General features: G+C 35.5%; 3 protein-coding genes across 3 annotated transcripts; 1 reads left to right on the top strand and 2 right to left on the bottom strand.

The window, feature by feature from the left end:
- Positions 1 to 937: 937 nt before the first annotated feature.
- LOC116145288 (cysteine-rich receptor-like protein kinase 42) lies at positions 938 to 4,287 on the top strand. Its single transcript, XM_031430737.1, has 6 exons — positions 938 to 1,914; positions 2,296 to 2,406; positions 2,495 to 2,845; positions 2,946 to 3,180; positions 3,409 to 3,553; positions 3,659 to 4,287. Exons 1-6 carry the CDS (start codon positions 1,140 to 1,142, stop codon positions 4,034 to 4,036), a joined length of 1,995 nt encoding a protein of 664 aa, XP_031286597.1. The 5' UTR covers positions 938 to 1,139; the 3' UTR covers positions 4,037 to 4,287.
- Positions 4,288 to 6,570: 2,283 nt separating this feature from the next.
- On the bottom strand, positions 6,571 to 9,400 carry LOC116145271 (putative cytochrome c oxidase subunit 5C-4). The gene is made up of 2 exons (XM_031430711.1): positions 9,263 to 9,400; positions 6,571 to 6,967 (listed from the first exon to the last, which is right to left on the bottom strand). Exon 2 carries the CDS (start codon positions 6,957 to 6,959, stop codon positions 6,759 to 6,761), a length of 201 nt encoding a protein of 66 aa, XP_031286571.1. The 5' UTR covers positions 6,960 to 6,967; positions 9,263 to 9,400; the 3' UTR covers positions 6,571 to 6,758.
- A 363-nt stretch (positions 9,401 to 9,763) lies between these two features.
- On the bottom strand, positions 9,764 to 22,889 carry LOC116145141 (DExH-box ATP-dependent RNA helicase DExH17). The gene is made up of 31 exons (XM_031430573.1): positions 20,687 to 22,889; positions 20,342 to 20,486; positions 19,839 to 19,931; positions 19,567 to 19,741; positions 17,695 to 17,750; positions 17,531 to 17,614; positions 17,003 to 17,183; positions 16,468 to 16,629; positions 15,873 to 16,110; positions 15,716 to 15,752; positions 15,578 to 15,624; positions 15,215 to 15,252; positions 15,081 to 15,102; positions 14,746 to 14,958; positions 14,478 to 14,634; positions 14,310 to 14,361; positions 13,929 to 14,000; positions 13,754 to 13,803; positions 13,527 to 13,644; positions 13,379 to 13,442; positions 13,222 to 13,305; positions 13,014 to 13,139; positions 12,726 to 12,922; positions 12,443 to 12,631; positions 12,089 to 12,340; positions 11,921 to 11,970; positions 11,154 to 11,236; positions 10,886 to 11,072; positions 10,766 to 10,803; positions 10,302 to 10,673; positions 9,764 to 10,212 (listed from the first exon to the last, which is right to left on the bottom strand). The coding sequence occupies exons 1-31, from the start codon at positions 22,887 to 22,889 to the stop codon at positions 9,764 to 9,766; spliced, it is 6,234 nt and encodes a 2,077-aa protein (XP_031286433.1).
- Positions 22,890 to 23,709: the final 820 nt, after the last annotated feature.

The raw sequence follows: 23,709 nt of genomic DNA, 5'->3' as shown, positions 1-23,709 counted from the left end.
TACTTTTCTAAACCCGGGCAGCCTTTTATGCAACTTTCATATAGTTTGCAAAAGAGAAATTATTGACATTTATAAAGGTTGATATACATACAAATATTTTAATGAAAAATTGCAAAACATATTACAAAGTTAAGTATAACAATACATATCTCAAAAATAAATTTAGGGTTTGTTTTATATATTAATTAATGATTTTGGGTCTTTAACTTTTTGCAAGGCAGATTCACATGAAACTCAAATAAAACATGCCTAGCAAATAATTTCTATCACATTCTCACACTACATCATGATGATAGAGGGGCATGCACTCTTGAGTGAATTTTTTTTTTGTTTCTTTTATATTTATAAAACAAACATAAACATAAACATAGACCCTTAATGAAACCAAAGGGAATGAAAAGAGGTCCTTCATGACATAGATTAGAAACCGACCTTGTGTGAAACGAAGAGGAAATACTAGTGAGCGGTGAGTGTTGTTGGGTTTGATTGTTATTGAACACCAAACAAAATATACTTATAGTGTGCCAGCCAGGTCAGTCGGGTATGCTGTATGCCTTTCCCTTTTCAACTCTTTTCTCAGCTGTCAAATTTCTCTTCTTCATTTTTTCTATTTGCACACCGATATTGCCCACTGTAATTATTCAAGACTAAACTTACGAATTTGACTTTCTATTAGAGCACTAGAATAGATTCCATTCATCTCTTTTGCTTTTTCAAAATTAACATACAGCTCCTTTGAATTGTTTTTACTTTTTATTCAGGTTTACTTTTTGTTAACTATCAGTAGTCAAAATTCAAAGAGGTCTAGAAAAGGGTCTATTTAGCAATTGCAATAAGATGCTTGGAAGTAGCATTAAATTATTAAAGATAGTTAAATTTTAATCCAGTTTATATACCATTCACCAACCTCACTGGCCTGTTTGACAAAAACGCCAGAAGAAGAAGAAAACCAGACAAATAGAAACAACAAAGAATCATCATAAAATCCCAATAACAACACGGACCACATACGCCCTTTTACTTTTGAATTTAATTCTTCTTCTCTTTTCACACTCCTTAATTTGCCTTCTCTTCTTCATCTTCTCCAACTTCATTTACATAGAGAAAGACGCAGAAAGACACCATTAACATAAAACTCCATGCATTTCTCAGCTCTAACATGGCTTTTTCTTTTCTTGCTCTTTCACGTCTCTCATTCTGATCCCAGAATCTCAGAAGCCGCTCTCTTTTGTGGCACCAACATAACAAAAACTTCGAACTATGTTCCAACTTTTGTCCGAGAAATGGAAAATCTTTCTCAAGTAATAACCACCACCCACTTCGCCACCTACCATGTTAATCTCTCCACCACTAATAATCATACAAGAAATTCTTCTTCTTCTTCAAGCATTTACGCTTTGACTCAGTGCCACCACGACCTCTCTCAGACTGACTGTCTCCTTTGTTATGCTGCAGCTCGCACAACTGTCCCTCGTTGCCTCCCTTCTCTCTCAGCTCGCATCTTTCTCGACGGGTGTTTCTTGCGTTACGATAGCTACAAGTTCTACAAAGAGTATGTTTCGCCTGCTCTTGACAATGTAACGTGCAGTAAAGAGAATGTTAGCTTTGCCAATTACGAGAATGAGAATGAGTTTCTCACGAGCGTTGGTTATGCAGTTGGGAATGTTACAAGAAGGGCGGTGAGAACGGGGAGTGGAGGGTTTGGAACGGCGGAAGTGGAGGGTGTTTACGCATTGGCTCAGTGTTGGGAGAGCGTCGGACAAGATGGGTGTAGAAGATGTTTAGAGAAAGCTGGAAAGGGTGTGAGAGGATGTGGGCTCAAGAGAGAAGGTAGAAGTTTGAATACCGGGTGTTATCTGAGATATTCCAATAAGAAGTTCTTCAATGATGATGGACCAGATGAAGATAGTCATGGTAATCAATCAGTTTTTTTTTTTTTTTTTCCCCTGAAATTTTCTAGTTTTGATTAGAGTTTTTTGGTATTTTCTTTGGTTATTTGGGTGTTGAGAATGCAGGGGAGAAGGCGGAGTTTTGAATTTTAAGTTAATTGACCGACATTGTTTGCATTAGATCTTGATTAATCACTTGCAAATGTTCAAAATCTTAATTTATTTTCCATGATTTACTCAGCAACCAAACACCTTCTTACTGTCTTTTGATGCCTGTGTTCCTGCCCGTTACAAGGGTGGGTTTAAGGATCTTGTATTCTTGTCTGTTACAGCACAAATATAATTCTACATGTTTCATTTCATCTGGTTGATCTCGAAGATCTAAGCACTTTATCATGTTTTGCAGTTTCTGGGCTCGGAATCACCATAGCCATTTCTTTGGCAACAGCTGCATTCATCATGGTCTTTCTCTTTGCAGCTTATGCAAGCTATACAAGAATAAAAAAGATGAAAGAAGGTACAAAATATTTGCTTTTGTAAATTCCCTTTATCAATCACTCGGGCATTAGCATTCTGATATATTACTTATCCCTTGCATCACCTAGAACGCAATAATCTTGCCCAATTCGCGATTCCAATGAAGAATTCTTGCTTGAGTTTCAAATATGAGAGCCTCGAGAAGGCGACAGATTATTTCAGTGCTTCAAAGAAATTAGGCCAAGGAGGAGCAGGTTCTGTGTACGTAGGGACTCTTCCAAATGGGAAATCTGTGGCTGTCAAGAGGCTGATTTTTAATACGAGACAGTGGGTAGATGAGTTCTTCAATGAGGTAAATTTAATCAGCAAAATTCAACACAAGAACTTGGTGAAGCTTCTGGGTTGTAGCATTGAAGGCCCTGAGAGCCTCCTGGTTTATGAGTATGTACCAAACAAGAGCCTCGATCAATTCCTTTTCGGTAATTGTTTACTCTCCACATATCAATCATTAAGGTCATTATTTCATCCAAGAAACACAGAAGAACTGTAATGTGATTCTAATTCTTCTTTTTGTTGCAGAGAACAACAAAACAAAACTTCTAAACTGGGAGAAGCGGCTTAAAATCATAATTGGAATTGCTGAGGGGCTTGCATATCTTCATGGAGGTTCAGAAAAAAGAATAATCCACAGGGACATTAAAAGCAGCAACATTCTTCTCGATGAAGATTTTACTCCAAAGATTGCAGATTTCGGGCTTGCCCGGAATTTCGCTGCTGATAAGTCTCATCTTAGCACTGGTGTTGCAGGGACACTGTAAGAGAAAAGATTTATTCACTTAGTTTTGTGCTTAACTTCTTTTCATCTAGCACTGTTAGATAAGAACAAGGCAATAACTATGTTAAACATTTGGCCTGAACAGAAAATAATTCGCAGCTCCTGATTAGTTATACAATGCAGAGACATTTCACATTTAAACTAAAATTTTCCTTTATTGTTTTCATTACTGTCTCATTTACAAGGTTTTATGTTTCTGTGATGCAGTGGATACATGGCTCCGGAGTATCTTGTTCGAGGACAACTTACCGAGAAAGCAGATGTTTATAGCTTCGGAGTACTGGTTCTTGAGATTGTATGTGGTAGAAGAAACAATTTGTATTCACAGGACCATATATCTCCTCTCCAAACAGTAAGCTTTACTCTCTCCTGCAAATTAAATTTGGTGATGGAGAACAAATTTATTAGACCATTTTTATTGTGTTGACATTTGAGATTTATTCAATTTTGGCCTCAGGTTTGGACACTTTACAGATTAAACAATCTGATGGAAGCAGTTGACTCTAGCCTAAAAGAAGAATTTCATGTAGAAGAGGCAAATAAAGTGCTTCAAATTGGGCTTCTCTGCACACAAGCAGAAGTTGCATTAAGACCATCCATGGCACAGGTAGTATGGATGTTAACGAGCAAAAACTGCGAGATTCCGATCCCACATCAACCGCCTTTTATGAGTACTAATGTGACCAAGCCAGAAGGTTCCACAAGGTCTCATAACACAAACAGTTTCATAGCAAATGCAGCAAGAAAAATGGAATTGTCATACACTTCTACAGAGTCTTCAAGTATGCCCAGTTCAGATGGGCATTCAAAAAGTGGGGAATTAATCAGAAAGTAAATTCAAGAACTAGAGACATTGAAGCAAAAGATTTCATTTGCCAACATTTTGAACAAAGCATATATACAAGAAGCCTTGTATTTTGATCTCCTTGGAGTTGCATAAAAGTATTATGGGACTGCACCTATCAATGAAGGTAAAAATATGATTTGACAATGTTTTTATGATTTTGGGTTGGGTGAATTCTTTAGCTCATATGTGTAAACATTGAATTTCATTTCAATTTGGGGGCATCCTTTGATTTTATTAAATTTTGAATGTAAATTGTAAACTATTAAATTAAAGCAATTTCAATCCCTAAGGTTTTTTTTTTTTTTTTTTTTTTTTTTTTCTTTTTTTGGGGTATGGTAATTGATGGTCTTTTCACTTCTCAATTCATCCTTCACTCCATGAGGCCACAAGGGATGATTAACCCCACAAAATTGATTGGATGGTCAAGAAGGTTTTGTTCCTTTTATTAACTTTTAGGTTCAAACTACTTAGAGTTATTGTTTGAAATATTGGGTTTGTAAAGTGTTTAATGAGTTTCAGATATTAGTTAAAGTACGTGTAAACAGGTTTAGACACTTTAGTTATAAAAATAAAAAAATAAAATTTAAAGGAATTTATATGGTTTAGGGCTAGCATTGGATCAAGACCCAGATGAGGAAAATTCAAAGGCCAAAAGTGGGTACCCTTACTGGCGGTAGTTAGAAATAAATAGATCATGTGTGACAGTTTCAGTTGATGATGGCCTGCCATGTGGCAAAGCTGCTGCGTCAGTGTGTATCTATCTGCTTAATTAATTATGGTAGTTCCTTGTTGAATAGCAAACGTGTCACAAAAAGATGAAAAAATGGATAAGTGGGTTTAATTTCGGCCTCACAAATTGTCCACCTGAGTTGGCTTTTGATTTGATGGGATTGTTGGGACCATTTTAACATGTCGTACTCTAATTATAATCTAAATTAATTCCAATCTAATCTGAATCTACATGTTTTGATGTTCTGAACATGGGGAAAACAATAAAATTGATAACATCGATTTAATCAATTAATCAATCAGTTCACACATGTTTCTAGACTTTACTGATTTAAGTTGTTTTAGTCAACTGGCGCAGCCGCTTCCCCTGTTTACCCCTCATAAATTTCAAACACTAATCCTCCCACTTCAAAGTGACAGAATCTCCATTTTCTATAATGGCTGTGCATCACCAATGAGCCATTGCTTATAAATTGTTCAAAGTCAGAGAAATGTGCAAGTTGGAAGAGATGCTAAACTGAAATTTTCTTTTAGCTTTTAACCAAATTNGTGTGTATCTATCTGCTTAATTAATTATTATAGTTCCTTCTTGAATAGCAAACGTGTCACAAAAAGATGAAAAAATGGATAAGTGGGTTTAATTTCTGCCTCGCAAATTGTCCACCTGAGTTGGCTTTTGATTTGATGGGATTGTTGGGACCATTTTAACATGTCGCACTCTAATTATAATCTAAATTAATTCCAATCTAATCTGAATCTACATGTTTTGATCTTCTGAACATGTGGAAAACAATAAAATTGACAACATCGATTTAATCAATTAATTAATCAGCTCACAAATGTTTCTAGACTTTACTGATTTAAGTTGTGTTAATCAACTGGCGTAGCCGCTTCCCCTGTTTACCCCTCATAAATTTCAAACACTAATCCTCCCACTTTAAAGTGACAGAATCTCCATTTTCTATAATGGCTGTGCATCACCAATGAGCCATTGCTTATAAATTGTTCAAAGTCAGAGAAATGTGCAAGGTGAAAGAGATGCTAAACTGAAATTTTCTTTTAGCTTTTAACCAAATTGTTGGAGTTAGAACAATAACAGGCCACGCAACCGCATTCAAGGTCCCGTTGCCTGGTTCGTGGATGGGGGTCGGTCCCGCTACCTGGTCCGTGGACAAGGGTCGATCCTGCAGTGGACGGTTTGAGCCTATTCCATGAAGAGCCGCTCGAGAGATTTCTCAATATAATTTATTCCTAATTAGGCTTGGATTTAGGAAAAGGAATCATTATAACTAAATTTTACTCTTTAAACTTCGTATATAAACATATTTTTCTCTACACGAGTGATAGCAAGTCATAGAGCAAACTATTTTCATTGTAATGAGAGAGGTGAAACAGTATTCCAATAATATTAACTCTGTTAAACGTAACATATTAATTGAGAAAATCAAGATAAATCGCGTGTATTATTCTTTCTCTTTATTTGTGTGTTTACTGTTTTTGGTTTCGTATTACTCTAAATTGTTTCAAATTCAATCAAGGATTTAAAATGACATGAAAAGTGAAGAGAAAAAGGAAATGAGACCTTAGATTTTGTGTAGAAAATTAGTCTATGAAATCAATCTAGTATTCAAAATCTTAAACACTGGTAAATGTGGTCAATGCAACAATGAACATCCACAAAAATCCCCAGTTTAGAACTCGATAAACAGGAGGTTTTCTGGGTTGAAAATGAGTTGATCCACCATTAGTCTAAACCACAAAGACTAACTAAAATGGTTAAAAAAATTCTGGGATTCAATGAGCAGTAGCTTCTAAACTTAATTTGGTCACCAAATGATTCATGTAAGTGTTAAAATTAGTGGTCTTGATGATAACATAAAACTGAAATCAAACATCGAGAATTCAACTTCAACAGACTGCACATGGCCAACACAGAAACAAGAAATTAAAAAGTAAATATAACAGAAGTAAGTAATACATCCTACTCAGCATCTTCCACCACAACACTGATTTCACCCTTTTCAAGCAGATCATAAAATTCCCTGGTTCGCTTTTGGTTATTCCAGTGGTGCATTTTCCACAATCCTCCGGCAATTAGACTAAGAGAAATCCCGTAGATGATTTCTTTCACAACACTGGGTCCCTTCAAAGAAGCATGTGCAATCTTATGAGCTGCTGCCATATTTTTTTCTGCAATTTCCACTAGTTAATTGAACATGATTTTGTTTTGTGGGTACTGATATAAATATAAGAGATATTACCTTTGTCTGCGATAACATGTTCTCAAAGCAATTAACATGAAGAAAACATGCATAAAAGTGTTTATAGAAAGCCCAGTTGCAACAATTTAAACATGAAATTCAGCAAAATCAGTAGAGCATTTATAGACAGGGTGTCAACCATGGAAATAATCAAGTCAATAAAACGTAAATCATAAATATTTCCACTCTGAAAACCCAGTATTTTTTCAATTGAATCAACAATGCTAATGTAATATCCTTTAATGAACCACATTTATCATCAAACGATTAATTTTTTAATAAAGGAAATCCCATGTTGTCGTATTTCTTAGATTAGACTAGATGTTTCAAGTTCTTGAGACTTTCGTCTGCAAAAAGAACAAGCTAAACTGCTATCTTTTAATTGCAATTAATACTGTTTTACATATATTGAGCAATCCAATCTAGAAATCTTCCAGCAATTTCTATTACTAAGTACTACCATTTCTCAGAGAGAAAAAAGGGCATCTGAATAAGATAAAGGACACTTGATGCTGGAAAAACATTCACTTTACTATATAACCATCATATGACCGAGGTAAATTATATCACTAAACACAAACACCTCGTGCAAAATATTCACAAGCTGAATAAACTTAATTCTTAAAACTTAGATTTCTGTAAAACTGTTGATATTCATGACTACTTGAGAGATTCATGTACTAAAACTATGATACATTCTTATCTTCAGAATTCCTATGCTTTAATTAATTGGTGCGAGAATGTGTAGGATTTATATCCAAGAGAGTTTATGGTAAGTCTCTTGATCTTCCTTGTGCCTAGATAAATTGGGGTCATTCCCTCCATTTGTAAAATTCTTAAACCTGTCAGTAGTAATATTCAGAACAAGTGTTTACTCAGTTCTAAATAATGGTAATCTAACTATTCTTCACATGCACAATTTCCTCTACCCCGTCATCGAAGCCTTGTCTAGAACACCCTTCAATTCACCAAAATCAACATTTTCTTATTATCTATGGTGACAAGCGGTGGACAAGCAATGTTCAACCATTCCCCTGATTCAATTCCAATATTTGATGGGGAAAACTACGAATATTGGAGCACTCAAATGAAGATCATTTTTATGTTGCAGGACTTGTGGGATTGGGATTTAGTTGAAGATAGTTATGAAGGAGGAGGAACACCTTTTTTATCTTCAATGGAGATGAAAGAACAACAAAAGGCAGTCAAGATTAGTAGTGCAAAAAATTTGCGGATTATTCACCAAGGAGTAGGTAAATCTATTTTCCAAAAATTATGAATGCTGTTAATGCAAAAAAAATGCATGGGATATTTTAGCTAAGTTTCAGCTGCAAAAGGAATGGACGTGAGCCTGAAGATAATCAACTCCAGGAGGAAATGAACGGCTGCACAGAAGGAAATGGAGTCCTTTCTGACGGAAATTAGGCAAGTGGTTATGTCCATTTCTCAGCAACAAGAAGGTGCTCCCGTAACAGTCGAGGATCCCTCAACATCAACAAACTCAGCGGCCTTATTACCCCCAAAAGAAACCAATTTCCCCACCTCGTACAAACAACTTATACCAGAAGCGTCAACTTAAGACAAAGATATGGAGATTGGTATTGAATTGGCATATGATTTCATGAAACTTCCTAGAGTTAAGATGTTTGCAAAAGAATTGACCATAATGAAATTCTGGAATCGGCTGGAAGACGAAGGAATAAGAAAAACTGTGTTCTTTGTTCTCCATACACTGCTGTATGAATTAAGCTAAGATGGAATCTGAAACATCCACGATTCCAAGTTAGCGTAGAAGGTAGAAGAAAGCCATGCACATCAAGTCACAATTCTTATAAGGAACTAGTAATGTTGAACTGCATCATCTCTTATCAATTTAACCTTCGACAATTATAGTTCTACGATTTTCTATTCCCTTCCTATTTTCAGCAACCTGTCTAATAAAAATTGTTGGAAAAATAATTTTGAAAATCTGGATTTACAAATAATTATCAGAATTTCCGGGAAGATGTTGATTTTCAGTTCAGGATTTTCATGTTATATTGGCAACATGCATGCATCAACAGACAGATTAATTATACTACTCATAAATAATTGTAATACCTTACTTTCTCAAAATAAAATAACAGTATTTCAGTTCTTTTCTAGTAGAAATTCAATGAACATTTCTCAGCAGACAAATAGCATGTATTATGAAAAGAAAATTGAAATTAAATCGAATTCGTACCAGTCACAGTAGGCAAGGGAAAGTAAAGAGCTAGCAGAAGCAGCGAAAATGAAGAAAAATGGAAGGTTCAAGAAAGCACATGAAATAACATAAAAGTATTATCTCCTGTAATTATATGTAATCGTGAAAATCTGGGAGTATAGCAACATTTTAAGAAAATGACTTTGGCATCTGTTGAATTTTAAAAAGGCAACGGTGTGCATGGCAGGCCCTTCGCCACTGTGCGTTTGAAACTCTCTGGAAGCTGAGAGAACTTCATCAATTGGGCTGGGTCCACCAATTTTTTATTTTGAGTTACACAAATATCACTTCAAAGAAACGGATTATCGGAATTTTATCTTCTGTTATATGATTAGGATGAAAATTAAATTTCTTTCTCAGTTCTTGTTAATTATGAATCAAAGATTCAAAATCCAGATAGAAAATTCAAGCGGAATTCATACTGATAAGAGTTTGAATTGAAACTACCATCTAATATTCTCATTATACGGACATGAGATGTTAAAGAAATGAAAAGACACTCTTTAGCCCAAGAAATGAATGTGCTTCTCTGCTTTTCTCTGTAGGTGCCAATGGAGAGCACTGCCTTCCTGATGCACTTGGAGAATATTTTTGCATCTTGGTGACCTCCATGGAGCTTCCTGCCTCTCCAAATCGTTTGTTGTTCTTCATCATAGAGATATCAAAGGATAGCATTTTCAGAGATGATGTCTCAGTTTTATTGGCGATGAAACTTGTGTCTTTCGGTATGTCAGAAGCACCACTGCAAAACTCAGACTGATTCTCCGATGAGTGTTCATTTATTTGAATCAGCGGCTCAGACTCTGTAGTATTTGATAGATTGAAGTTGTACATTGGAAAATTCTTAGATTTTTTCCGTATGTGATCAAAGATTGTGTCTTCCGTTAAAGTCTTCGAAATGGTATCCCCATGTTGAGATGGAAGCCCAACTTGAATAACAAAAAGGAAACGATTAAGATATACACACAATAAGCAGCCAATGATAATTCAATACTTGTTATGTTGTGAAAAAATGCACCTGATTTGTCCATGAGGTTAATGGTTCCCAAACTTCCAGCAGTTAAATGGCACTTCGGAATCAGATGTTTGTTGAAACCATGCCCTTTTTGTTCTGGCTCTTTTGGTTCTGATGATAGATGGAGCAGAGTCACTTGCGGAAAGTTGCTTACCTCTGTTTCTTCTGGGACATCTAACACATCAGAGAGTTCAAGGTGCTTCTCACGAGAACGCTTTCTTGAGAGAATCCAAGGCGGCTCTGTTGATGTAGAATGGGCATCCTTTGATGTAGTCAAGACAGGGAAATTCTTGGCTTTATCACGTATGTGCTTAAATATTGTTTCCTCGGATATGATTTTGCAATCATCGTCTTCGGTTTCACCAGCTGACTTACCTATGGTGATTCAAAGTAGAAGTGGTACTTTTCGGGAAAAAATATACAAGGAAATAGTTAAAATTGGAATGTATATAATCCTAATGCTATACCTTCTCCAATCTCCTCATCCAGAAGGTTGAAACTGGGTCTGAGATGGAAAACTAAATGATTTAATTATTAAAAAAAAAAAAAAAATTGTTGAAAATCTACAGATCAGAAGAAAGACTCACATTGAACTATCAATCCTTTTATTAAGCTTCTGGTGCAGAGTTTGGGTTGTGGCTTCATTTTCATCTTCAACAACACATACTTCCTTGGGTGGCGGAAAAAAGGAAGGCTGCTTATTTCCACGTTTGTGATTCACAGTTGAATTGTTCTCCTTAACCACTAGTAGTTTCTGGTGGATATCAATACCAACTGAATAAACAGCACAAGATAAAGCCTTAGACACTTCGTAATATAATCATAGCAATATCTGCTATTGTGTTAGAGCTTAACTGTATTCTTCAAAAATAAGGTCAGCTTTAACAGTCAGCTTCCCTTGTTGGGGATTTGATGAGAAAATAGTCGTGCTGTAGGGGCTGCAAAGAAAACCAAGCACATCAATTTGGAATGATGCGTGGGAAAATAGAGACATTACTAAATATTGTAATCTAAACGGAACAGTTGATGAACTGTGCTATAGAACCAGCAACCTGAGCCAATTTTTCTTGAAGCATTTTACTATAGAAATGAAGTTTGCCTTGTTATCACAACCTAGAAAATTTATGTACTAAATTTTTTTTGAAATCTCCAGTGATCATGAAAAAATAGCCGGAGTAGAACATTGCAGCTTTAGGATCTTACTTGCTCAAGTCATTATATGTATAACTTCTAGATCCAAGTGTTCCAGAGTTCAATCATGTGTGGGTACATTCAGTAAAGTGATGCTTCAATTGGTTAGTTATTGGTACAAAGAAAACCTAGGTTATAAGTTCGTGTATTACCTGGAGAACTCATCGACTCTGCTGCAGCCAATACAGAAGGAGTCAAACAATGTGTAAATGATGTAGGAAGCATGGAAACACACAGAGTAGTAAGCATAAGGACCAAGGAGTCATTGTTTCTAATAACAAAATCCATTCAAGCAATCAGGAACTTTTCCAGCACAAAATTCAGGCATGTATATATATAAATCATCTGCCTAGCAGGAACTCCTTGGTCATATGCTTAAACTACCATGCTTCTATGCAATTAGTGAACGTAAAAGAATAAGTGCCCAGCACCTTATTTTCTCATGAAAGAGAATCAGGTTATCTTCTTCTGCACCAACAATCTGCAAATAGTATTAAGAATAAATAAAACAAAAAATTCAGTAATGCATTTGTATTGCATTATTGTTAATATCAATGAGGCTTGAAGAAAAGGCTGTATACAAATTCCAGAAGACGCACCATATCAGCATAATGTCGTTTGGTAGATTGTTCAGACTGTGATAACCTAGTCAATGTTACTACCAGCTTGGACATACCTTGTCCCTGGCATTTTATTCCTTCAACCTTGACGTCAACTTTTGGAGGTAGAGACAGTAGAGACTCCTTGATATGGTTTCCAAATGGATATTTTCTACCAGTGACTATTTCTATCCTCCTCGGATCAGCTTCAGCTAGTGTTTCAAATGATTTGACTCCCATTGAGTGCAGAGCCTGAATAGATTAAAAAAGAGAAGGAAGTTTAAATACAAGATATTCGCAAAATTTAGGAATCATAAGTCTTCTATTAGAAACAAAGAAGTCAGCAAAGAAAACCTTTGCGGTCACTATTCCAATTCCAGTTAATTGTTTCAGCAAATATGGGCTGTCATCCCAGAGTCTTTGATATAATGATTTAGCGAGAAGGATTGAGTTTACAGCTCCTCTGTAATTCTTTTTGTATATGAAGTACTCTTTCATGCACTTAGCAATTCTGCACCCATTTGTGCATATAGAATTCGTGTCCTTTGACAAGCACAAGCAGTTCATCATTCATCAGTCAAGCTTCAAGAAAAATTAGAAGGAAACCAATGTACTGAAACTTCTGATGTTGTGAAACCTGAGTCAGAGATAAATCATGAACGGAAGGATCCCCAGTTAAGCAATCATTTGCCAGAACAAATATCTTCTCTTCTCTGGTTTGAATACGCTTTTTCCGCTTCCCTTTATCACCATTAATGTGAAAGCGAAGCCGTCCATCTTTGTCAATATTTATGTCATTTAGAAGCTTCTTCTCATTGCGCCTAAGTTGTATCCCTTCATTTTCAGTAAATTAATAATTCATGACTCCTGTAATTGACCTTTTGACAAAGGAGTGCAAAAACAACTATTACATGAATATACATACAAGCAATCTCTTCAGCATGGCATATAACGTGAAGCGCATCTTCTAAACTGCAGTTTACTTGGGCCTGCATAATGTGTTTCATTGTATTGAATTTCAAATAGTATTTGGTCATCAATCTTCCAGGCTCTAAAGACATGGAAACAAATATTATTAGCGCTCAATGATATGTTCATCAAAACTGATAAACTGCTTTATAAGTTTATATTACCTAGTGGTTTCAAGAGGAAACCATCTTCGTCAGTCCAGATCATTTGATGGCATGACAACTCATTAACTTTTTGAACACAAATTTCTGATGACAAGACATTTATAAACAGTGAGGGAAAAAAAAAAATAATAGCTCTACTAGTGTGTGATTAAAGTACCTTGCATATGCTTCTCTATACGGTCTCTGGAAATCACTTTCCTAACTGCATAATTTTGAGAGTTCTGTTTATTCACAAAAGATTCAGAAAATCAATTAGATGGAAACGAATGTCTTGGTGATAACCTAAGATACCCACAAATACATGCCTTTTTCATTCTCACATACAAATACGAGCACTTCATCCATTCAATTGCCCGTGTGATATCAGAAACAGTTAGTTGAACTATTTCTGCAGTCAAGTGTTCTGTCACACATGAAAGCAACCTAAAGTAGCAAGAAATGTAGACCACCTAATTAGTGGACATGCACAACTTTCCAAATAATATGCATCCAAGAAACCAAATATTAATAAAATTTAGAGTTATAAGCATACTGGGATTCCACCATTTCACATCCATTCAAGAGATTCTCATATAGATGAACCTAGGATCATGTATAAAATCAAAGAAGCTGAAATCAGAAATCAACAAACAGGAGCAAATTAAAGACAGAAAAGAAATATGCAAAAATGTCATGGAAAGGGAAGGAGAGAGTGAACTATTAGTTACAGTATCTCTTCTCGTCATTATTATAACAGTTCCTGTGTCATTGAAGGGTGGCCGCCCTGCCCTTCCACACATCTGCATTAAAGTTGAATAACTTTGGATACAATACACGATAAGCTTGAACATCAAAGGATACAGGCATGCATGCAGTTATTAAAAGCATTTTTCTTTCTTCATTCTCTTTCTTTTTGGTGCCGAATGGTCATTCTGAGGGTGCATGTATGCCCCCTCACAAATCTTAGAACTGCACCCTCCTTGCGGAAATTCCTCACCAATCAAAATGATCCGTGATTTAGAATCATATATATTTGTTGGAATCTTCTAAAAGTAAGTTCAATTTCACATGATTTATTGTTACAAAGTATACTGAAGCATGTCACACACCTGCAGTATGGTGGATCGGTCATATTCCATGTAAAGACCTTTTTCCTTGTTGCTGCAGAATAGACGAACTTTGGTAAATGACAATGGCACATTGTAGACAAGACCTTTTTTTGAGGGTCTTATCTTTTAGTATTACTAACAGTTGCAGTGAGTCACAGTTTGACATACTAGTGCTGTGTTGATTTTATTACTACTGTATGTGCTGGTAGGTTAATTCCATGGGCAAGAGTATTTGTTGTGCACAGAATTTGAACATCTCCCTTAAGAAAAAGTCCTTCAATGAGGCTGCGATCTTTCAGGCAAAGTCCACCATTGTGGTAACCAACTGCAAAAATGAAATTTGCATAATCACTGTACCTATCATCAAGTCAAGGAAGGAAAAAGCAACAATTTCAGCATCACGAGAAGAACATCAGAAAAAAAGATAGCTCTATACCTCCAAAAGGAATATAAGATTGCATTTGTTTGTCACTACATGATAAAGAAGCTTCCCTTAGCCTCTCCTGCTGTTCACGGTCTCTAATAAATGGATTTGAATAACCAAAGGTCATTGCTGTCTGCGTGAGTTGCTGTGCAGCTTCTTGTGCTCCTTTTCTAGTTGAACAAAAAACCAGAGCAGATTTTCCTCTTGAATATTGCATCAGAATATCTGTCAAAAAAATTTATGAATAAATAATTTTCTTTATTTTTTTAGTAGGTAAGTCTTAAATCAGAAGACATAAACTAATTAACCAAATAAAAATTAATAAGAAGCTAAATAGTCCAACTTACCAAAAATGTAGTTTTGAAGACGCTGCACAATGAAATAAATAATTAGAATCAGTAAAACGAGAAGATGCTCTATTGTTTAACCAATAAAACTATTAAAATAAAAGAAAAATAAATTTTGAGAATCAAGAACTTGCCTTCTCAAATAGAAAATCATTTTTTGCTGGGGCATAACCTGCATGAAAATAATTTATTGGTAATAGTGCATGAAAAATGAAAAGAATGAAAGATTCATTCCATTATAGATCTTGAAATTGCAGAATAGATAAAACCATACAAAGTAAACTCTGAAGAATATATTTTCTCCTAATGTGTTATATAAGTTTTATTTGTAGAAATAAAGTATAACATTTGATAAGTGGAATTGAAGGCTTAAAAAGTCTACACTTTAGTCCATACTATCCTAAACCAATAGACAGTCGGAGGCAACAACAAAACATTGACCAGAATCTTAAGCAGAGACAAGTTTTGTGTAAAACATTGAAGAGATATGTGCATACCAAAAACTTTTGTAGATAACTTTACTGGCCTCATCTCTTCTCCAAACCTGGGGAAACATAAGAAAAGCTAGATGGAACCAACCAACACTATCAATGAAGTAGAGAAAATATAACATCATTTACTGACTACAAAGGTACCTTTTAATTCCTTGAACAGGAACATTAAGCCATTCCGCTGCACTTGTTAATATGCAATTGAGTAAATTTATAATCACTTGTCATCGTTTTGAGTATAAAAAACGTAAATTACCATATTAACTCCTTAAAATGAGCAAGAGAGAGAATGTAAATTTACCAAGGTCCTCAATATTTGGAATTGTGGCTGACACGGCTAGAAAGCGGACTCTACCTAGAGGACATGATTTCATCTCAGGGTAACGAGAAAGCATTTTTATTCTGCTAATTATTGCCTCCAGAGCTGCTCCACGTGGATCATTCAATAGGTGAACTTCATCAATAAGTAGAAGTGCAATGTCACTGAAAAAGCTCAGGCCACCATCCTTTATGCGATATCGAGTTACCGCATCAAATTTCTACACAGGAAGGATTCCATTTTTGCCATGCTCCAATAACAATCAGTAATTCAAGGAATTTAATACACACAAACATGCGCACAAAGAGAGGGATGCATATTGTAATCTCCACAGCCACAAGTGAAACAATCAGTTACAAATAACTTGGTTCAAGTTGTGCAATAGGAACCTGGTAAAGGCAGTGAAAAAATGATGGAAAACGACTTAACAAAAGGTGGTACAAGAAAGACATGAACTTGAAAATACCAGTAGTTGGAAGCATCTTTTGATTAGTTGAAGTGAACGTATTTCCATTTATCGAAAGTATTTTGTTTAAAAGCATTTGCATTTCTCTATAACATGAATAAGAGTGCTCACCTCTGGAGTAGTTAGGATAATGTCCGCTTCTTGTATGTTCCTTGTGTTATAGTATTCATTGTCACCTGTCAGCTCCAAACAGTTTATCCCCCATGATGCAAACTTCTGGCTCCACTCACGGAGCTTCTCCTGTACTAACGCTTTGGATGGGGCTATATAGATCTTCAGGCACATAAAGTGAAAGGCAGAAACGGTAAGCTTATTTGAAATATATGTTCTTCAATCCTTAATACAACAGGTCCAATATCATTAAGGGTCCAGTTAATTTTAAGTTGCTGTTCTATGAAATGATTGTGCATCAACTGCCCAAATTACTCTGAAACTATAGTCTAGAAATCTGGAGGAAAAAAGAAAATGAAACACCAAATTAAATATATGCAACAGTTTTTTGAAGAAAAAGATGAAAAGGGCATCTATACAGGTATCTGTGTTTCTTTAAAAGAAGAAATTGAGGGAATAATACCCTCCTGAATGTACTGGGTGTAAAATAAATGTTTGGAATTTTGCCAATAACATCACTGAATGTGAGACTTACCGTTTTAAGGGTTCCCTTTATATGAACAAACCTCCCCTCAGAGATGAAACTTGTGAGAAGCCTCAGAATGCACAGCTCAAAGAGTACTGTTTTGCCACTTCCAGTTGGTGCCGAGACAACCATATTTACATCAGAGTAGAAACAAACAGGAAAGCATTCACTCTGTAGGGAATTAAAATATCTGCAAGTGCACAAAATGAAAACACAATAAGTATGACTGATACCAACATATTGAGGAAATTCTGCACTGGTCAAAATGATGACATGAAACTGTGCAAAACAGATACATCAACAAAGACGAAGGGGCAAATTTTCTTGATTATTCTTTGCATAATGACAATTCAACAACATATTCTTATATCACAAATAAATAGAACAAACTACAGTAATAGGTGACTCAAAACAGCCATATAAATAAAACCAAATATCTGTATTTGAACCAAGTTAAATGAACCCTAAAGCTGCAAGAGTATCCAACATACAGATTATGGTGTCAAATTGATAAATCCTAATTAACAGAAATTGTACCTGAAATTAAAAGCTGAACGAAAATGTTCAGGCAAATCAAGCACGGACTTCAATGTATATGAATCCATCAGAATGAACTCCTTTCTTCACACTGACAAAACCAAATATAAATGACAGCTAAAATTAAGATCAGTTTTGAAAAACATAAACTACTCCTTGCATACTGATGAGCAAGTGCAGGAATCGATTCATTGCAATTATAGAGGTCACCAATCCAATACTACAATATAATTCCACACAACAAACTTAATAACCACAATCACTTATAAATAACCATAGGAAAAGCAAAATTCACAGAACATAGCCTACTTTTTTAAAAGAAAAAAAAAAAGTACCAAAAGAAGAAGAAAATTGCCTAATCTTTTTTCTAGCATTTATCTACCTAGACAACAATTATAAGCAAAACAAGGAAACCTAAACTCACGGGAGATCTCGTAACAGGCACAAATGGAAACCCTAGTTTCTCTCAGACACTCAATATCTTCACAATTTCATCAATTTGTTATAATTTATTACAATTTGATCGAGGAACTCTCTTGATACGCTAGATTGCTATGATAATAGCAAATCTCAATCGAAGAAAAACAGATAAGTTTACAGATAGATAGGAACCTTGACAGCGAGAATTGAAAGGTTAACTATAGGAACCTCGAGAATCGAAAGCTTGAAACTCCGAAATATGATATGGAGAGAAACTGAAGATGAGACAAATGAAATGGAATTGGTCGGTATTTATAGTCCCAGCGTCCCAAAAGGTGTTGTTTTGGCGGGAAACCTAACGAGATCCAATTTGTCTTCTCCGCTGATTAAATTTTTTTTTTTTAAAAGAAAAAAAAACGTTTGTCTATTTAAAATAATTTTTTTTCATTTATTCCAATTTTAATTATTATTATAAATATATAAATAGCACTGTTTTAGAGAATGATGTGCGATTGTGCGGCACCATGAATTTTTTTTCTCTAATTTTGGACGTAAGAAATCGTAAAATGATAAATTATTTGTAGAAAGGAGTAGAGTGAACTAAGTCATTTTGTTTTATTTAATTAAATTTAATAATATAAATTAGTTTAATATTTTTTATTATAATGATCGAGATAGATGAATTAAAATAAATGGATAATAGAATGTTTTTATGTTATTAAATATGTTACATGCAAATAAATAATAATGTACAACTTTTTACTATGATCGGAATTTTATATCATAGATTACAATAAAATATTAAATTGAAATTATCAATCTTATACAAAACAATTTTTGAAAACAAAAATCGAATGTAATTCTTGTAACTTGTTAGAAAAAAAAAAAAAAAAAAATACTATCATTAACATGTAGTTTAAATTAACATGATATAGGATTGGCAATCCGGAGCTGCATTAAGAAAACAATTGAGGAAATAATTTACAACAAAAATATCCAAAACATCTTGATTCCTATCTCCCATTCGACATATATTTAACAATATATATCATTATGTTAATTGAATGGTCTCATGTAAGTATTTCTCTACATCCCTAATACACAAGGGTAGATATTATTCAAGTAAAAAATATCCCCATAACATTTCAAATAAGTTGAAGAATGTGTTGTTACTACTTGTCGGGTCAGAAAAAATGTGAAATTATATTTCTCTACATCCCTAATACACAAGGGTAGATATTATTCAAGTAAAAAAATATCCCCATAACATTTCAAATATGTTGATGAATGTGTTGTTACTACTTGTCGGGTCAGAAAAAATGTGAAATTATATATATATAAGAATTAATGGAGTTACTACATTATTGAAACCACAAAATTTAGAGCAGAAATTTGGATTCTATTATAATTTCCCACTCCAAGCTTTACAAATGTCTTCTTGCAGGTCCTGCTAGCAATATGTAAATTCTCCTTCAGAATCTTGCTCTTATATGAAGATAGTGAACTTCACAATGAATTTAAGGGAGCATAATAGACCTTAAGAGCTTTACAATCCAAAACTTCCATCTAATTCAATCCCTTTCCCCTCCTAAATTTCCGACTATAGAAAAACTTACTTTAATCTTGCAGCTAAAGCTTCCTTCCAGTTTTATATCTGATATAAAGATGGGCGTTTTCCCCGGTTTTCCAAGGCCCCGCCCTGCCCCATACAGGGCAAGGATTCCACGAAAAATCAAGGACGGGGAGTCGAGGACCACAAAATTCCCTGTCCTTGGGGACGGGGATGGAAGTCTGACCGCCCCAGGTCCAATAAATTATCATACTGCTCTTGATATATTTAAATAACTACAAAATGCCCTCCGTATATATATCCACTTTTTCCACACACCCAACCCTGAACATTTTCCACCGCTCAAGTCTCCTCTCCACACCCACAGCCAACATCGTCACGCCACTCAAGTCTCCACAGCCATAGCCGACGCTGCTCAAGTCTCCACACCCACAGCCGATGCCACTCAAGTCTCCACAGCAGCCAAGATAAATAGAAAACACTTTCGAAAACAATTTATATTTTGTTGGCTTGTTTATAGGACAGTGGACAGATGGGAGTGAAAGGCTCAAATTTTATTATAATTTTGTTACATGTAAAATACAGGTTTCAGATGTCAGTGGGATAATTACATGTAAAATACAGGTTTCAGATGTTAGTGGGACGCCCGTACGCGGGGAATGGGATGGGGAAAAATCCCCGTTGTCCAGGCTCCCCACCCCGTGCCCGTCTCTATTTAGTCCATCTTCCAATTTTGATACCATCTACAAATTCTTTTAAAAGAATCGATAAAAATGCTGAATGCTGAAGTGGGATAATTATATATTTTTCATGAAGCATACCACAAAGTGAGCTTATCCAGGCACCTTTGAAGTGACAATTCAAGAAAAATCGATGATCCAACAACAGAATCGAGGATATCACGGATTTTGAAATGAACCTGGAGGTCAGAAGCAATTCCTTTAGAACTCAGAAACGATCTATTTGCTACAATTATAAACACAGAATTATTTACTTCAAGATCTGAAGCTAAAAATTGGGATATGAGTTTAGGTCTACCTCATGAACACCCCACAAGCTCCCTCCTTCAAGACCCATACCACAGCTTTTGAGATCTGGACTCCGATAACACTACATAAACGTCTCATTGAGAATCCAGCTTCTTTGAACTGTCCTAAAATGTCATAATTCAATTGTTATAGGATTCTCATGAACAAACATTTCAGACATTAAAAGCTCCAAAAATCCATAGAGTTGAGCTGATTGAGAGTGTGTTCTGTCTTCAGAATAGAACGAATGTATTTGATTTCTCACTTCAACCCAACTACATCCTCCGCTCTTCTTCAGTCCTTTCTTCTTCATTAACTTCCTTATATTCATAACATCGGTCCATCTGCCAGCTGAAGCATAAATATTTGACAACAAGACATATCCTTCTGGGTTTTTGTCCGTCTGTTCCCAAAGCTTTTTAGCTGTCCTCTCAGCTATCTCCTCGTTTTTATAAATCTTACAACCACTTAAAAGAGCTGCCCATGAATTGGATTCAGGTTGAAATGGCATTGAGTTAATAAAATTTTCAGCTTCAGAGAGGCGTCCTGACCGAGATAGCATATCTACCACACAAGTATAGTGCCTTCCCCTTGGCTTTATATGATAAATAGTCTCCATTGAGTTAAAGTATTGAAGTCCTTTGTCAACTAAACCAGAATGAGAACAAGCAAACAGAACTGATGATAGCATGAGCTCATTTGGAGCAACCGATGTTTTCTCCATTTCCTCGAACAAAATAAGAGCTTCCTCTGCAAAACCACTTTCTGCAAGTCCTTGAATCATCACAGTCCAAGTGATTTCATTCTTTTCGGACATTCCATCAAACACCAGCTTAGAGCTCTCAATATCCCCAGATTTTGCATACATATCAGTAAGTGCAGTTCCTACAAAAACATCATACTGAAGCCCAAGTTTAACAACTTTTCCGTGAAGGTCCTTCCCTTTTTCTAATGAGGCCATGCACGCAGAAGCACAAAGCACACTTGAGAAAGTGGACTTATTCGGAATTTCACCTGACAAAAGCATCTCATTAAACATTTCAAACACCTTATCAAATTGTTTATGCTCTAAATAACCAGAAATTATGGCACTCCAAGAGATATTATTTCGCGTGGGCATATAATCAAACAACTCCTTGGCTTCTTTCATTTGGCCATTTAGACTGTAACCACTAATCATGGAATTCCATGAAACCACAGTTTTTGCCACGATCCAGTCAAACACTAATCGTCCATCTTTAGTCTTGCCACATTTACTGTACAAGTCAATAAGAGAGCTACAAATGAAAACATCACCATCAATCCCAATTTTCACTACATGGGCATGTATGTTCATTCCTGGTTGCAAAGCCTTAAAACTAGCCAAAGCACAAAGAATGGTAGAGAAACACGAGGTATTTGGTTTAAAAGCATCTTGAACCATTTGGCGAAAGAGTTTCAAAGCCTCTTCAGGATAGCCACTCTGATTATATCTTGCAATCATAGCACTCCAAGAAACTTCATTTCTTTCTGGCATCTCATTAAAGATTTTACGCGCTTCTCCCAAGTCTCCCATCTCAACATACATATCTAGTGTCGCAGTCCAAGAAACAACATCTCTCGTCTCCATCTGATCAAATACTCTCCTACCCAAATCAATTTCACCCATCTTCACACATAAACTAATCAAAGAATTTGAAACTGATATATTCCCTTCAAATCCAGCCTTAACAATTAACCCAAAAAAACTCATGCCCAACCGAAAATCACCAAACACTGTACAAGCTCTAACTATAGAAGTAAAAGTAACGGCATTCGGATTAACTCCAGATTCAAGCAGCTTCAAGAAAAGCTTCAAAGCTTCAAAACTATACCCGTTTTGAACAAACCCACTAATAGCTGCAGTCCAAGAAACCACATTCTGAAATGGGTTCCTATCAAAGTACCAAATTGATTCTTCAACTCGTCCATGTCTCATAAAACCAGAAATCAAAGCCGTCCACGAAACCTCATTTCTTTCAGGCATTTCATCGAACAACCTTTGAGCTTGGTCAAGGTTTCCCCGTTGAATATTAGCATTAATCAAACAGTTATGCACAACAATATCAAACCCGTTAAACTCCTTTACAACCTCGTTAGCTTCATGAGTTTTTCTACTGTTGAGGTACATCAGCAGCAGCTTAATAGCCACAAATCTCTCTTTAAAAATCCCCGTTTTGAGTACATGAGCATGAATGGTACTTCCTTGAGTGACCAAGTTGTGGTTTGTGAAGTTCTTTAGGAGGGAAATGCATGTTTGTAGGTAAGAATTGAAATTTGTTTTTGTGCTAGTAGTGAAGAGAGCTTTCAAAGCATTTTTCATCTTCCAAGAGGCAGTTTAGTCAGTTGATGTGGTCCAATCGTCCCACAATCGAGGAAGTTTTGAGGGAACAAATAGGACACGTCGTTGGTAATATGGAGTAATGGATGGCGTGCCGTTTCCTGATAAACGACGTCGTGAATTTTAAAAACTATTTACGGGTGAAGAACATTTTAGTCCCTGTAATTTTGGTGGTGTAAATAGTCAATGACACCTTTTTTTTTCATGAACAAAATCATCCTTTAATTTGAAAAACATTATGTAAGACTAACGACTCAAGGGCATATTTGACTTTCTCATAAGTATTTAAACCTTTCGTGTTTTAAAATAAAAGGTCATGTTTGTTTGGGATAAATGAACTAGGGAATGCGAGTCTTATTCTTAATCCCATAAAAGTGGCATAAAGAATACTATAGTAGCATTCCTTTCGATTTACCCTTTTTTAAATTGTAATTTCCCATTTACCCCTAAATCAATATATTTAAATTTAAATTATTTTGATAAAATATTTATTATTAAATTTTATTGTTTATCACCTATTGGTGGCGCTGCCGCACTGGTACTATTGTCGTTGTTGATACTGTTGCTAGTGGTGTTGTCATCCCTAGCCAGCTAACTTGCATGAACTCGTTGGGAGGACTATAAGAGGCCAGGATCTGTCCAATTAGACAGATTGGCGATCTCTGATTCTCCACAAGTCAACGATGACACAGGTAATGTGGCAGAAATTCACCGACCGACGTTGATTGGCTTATATATTTTCGAAAATTTTTTTGAAAGATTTTGAAATTTTGAAATATGATGCGTTTTGTTTAGTTATTTT

This window comes from Pistacia vera, unplaced genomic scaffold, assembly GCF_008641045.1.
Source record: "Pistacia vera cultivar Batoury unplaced genomic scaffold, PisVer_v2 Contig460, whole genome shotgun sequence".
Lineage (NCBI taxonomy): Eukaryota > Viridiplantae > Streptophyta > Magnoliopsida > Sapindales > Anacardiaceae > Pistacia > Pistacia vera.
This window is presented reverse-complemented; position numbering and strand designations above follow the sequence as displayed.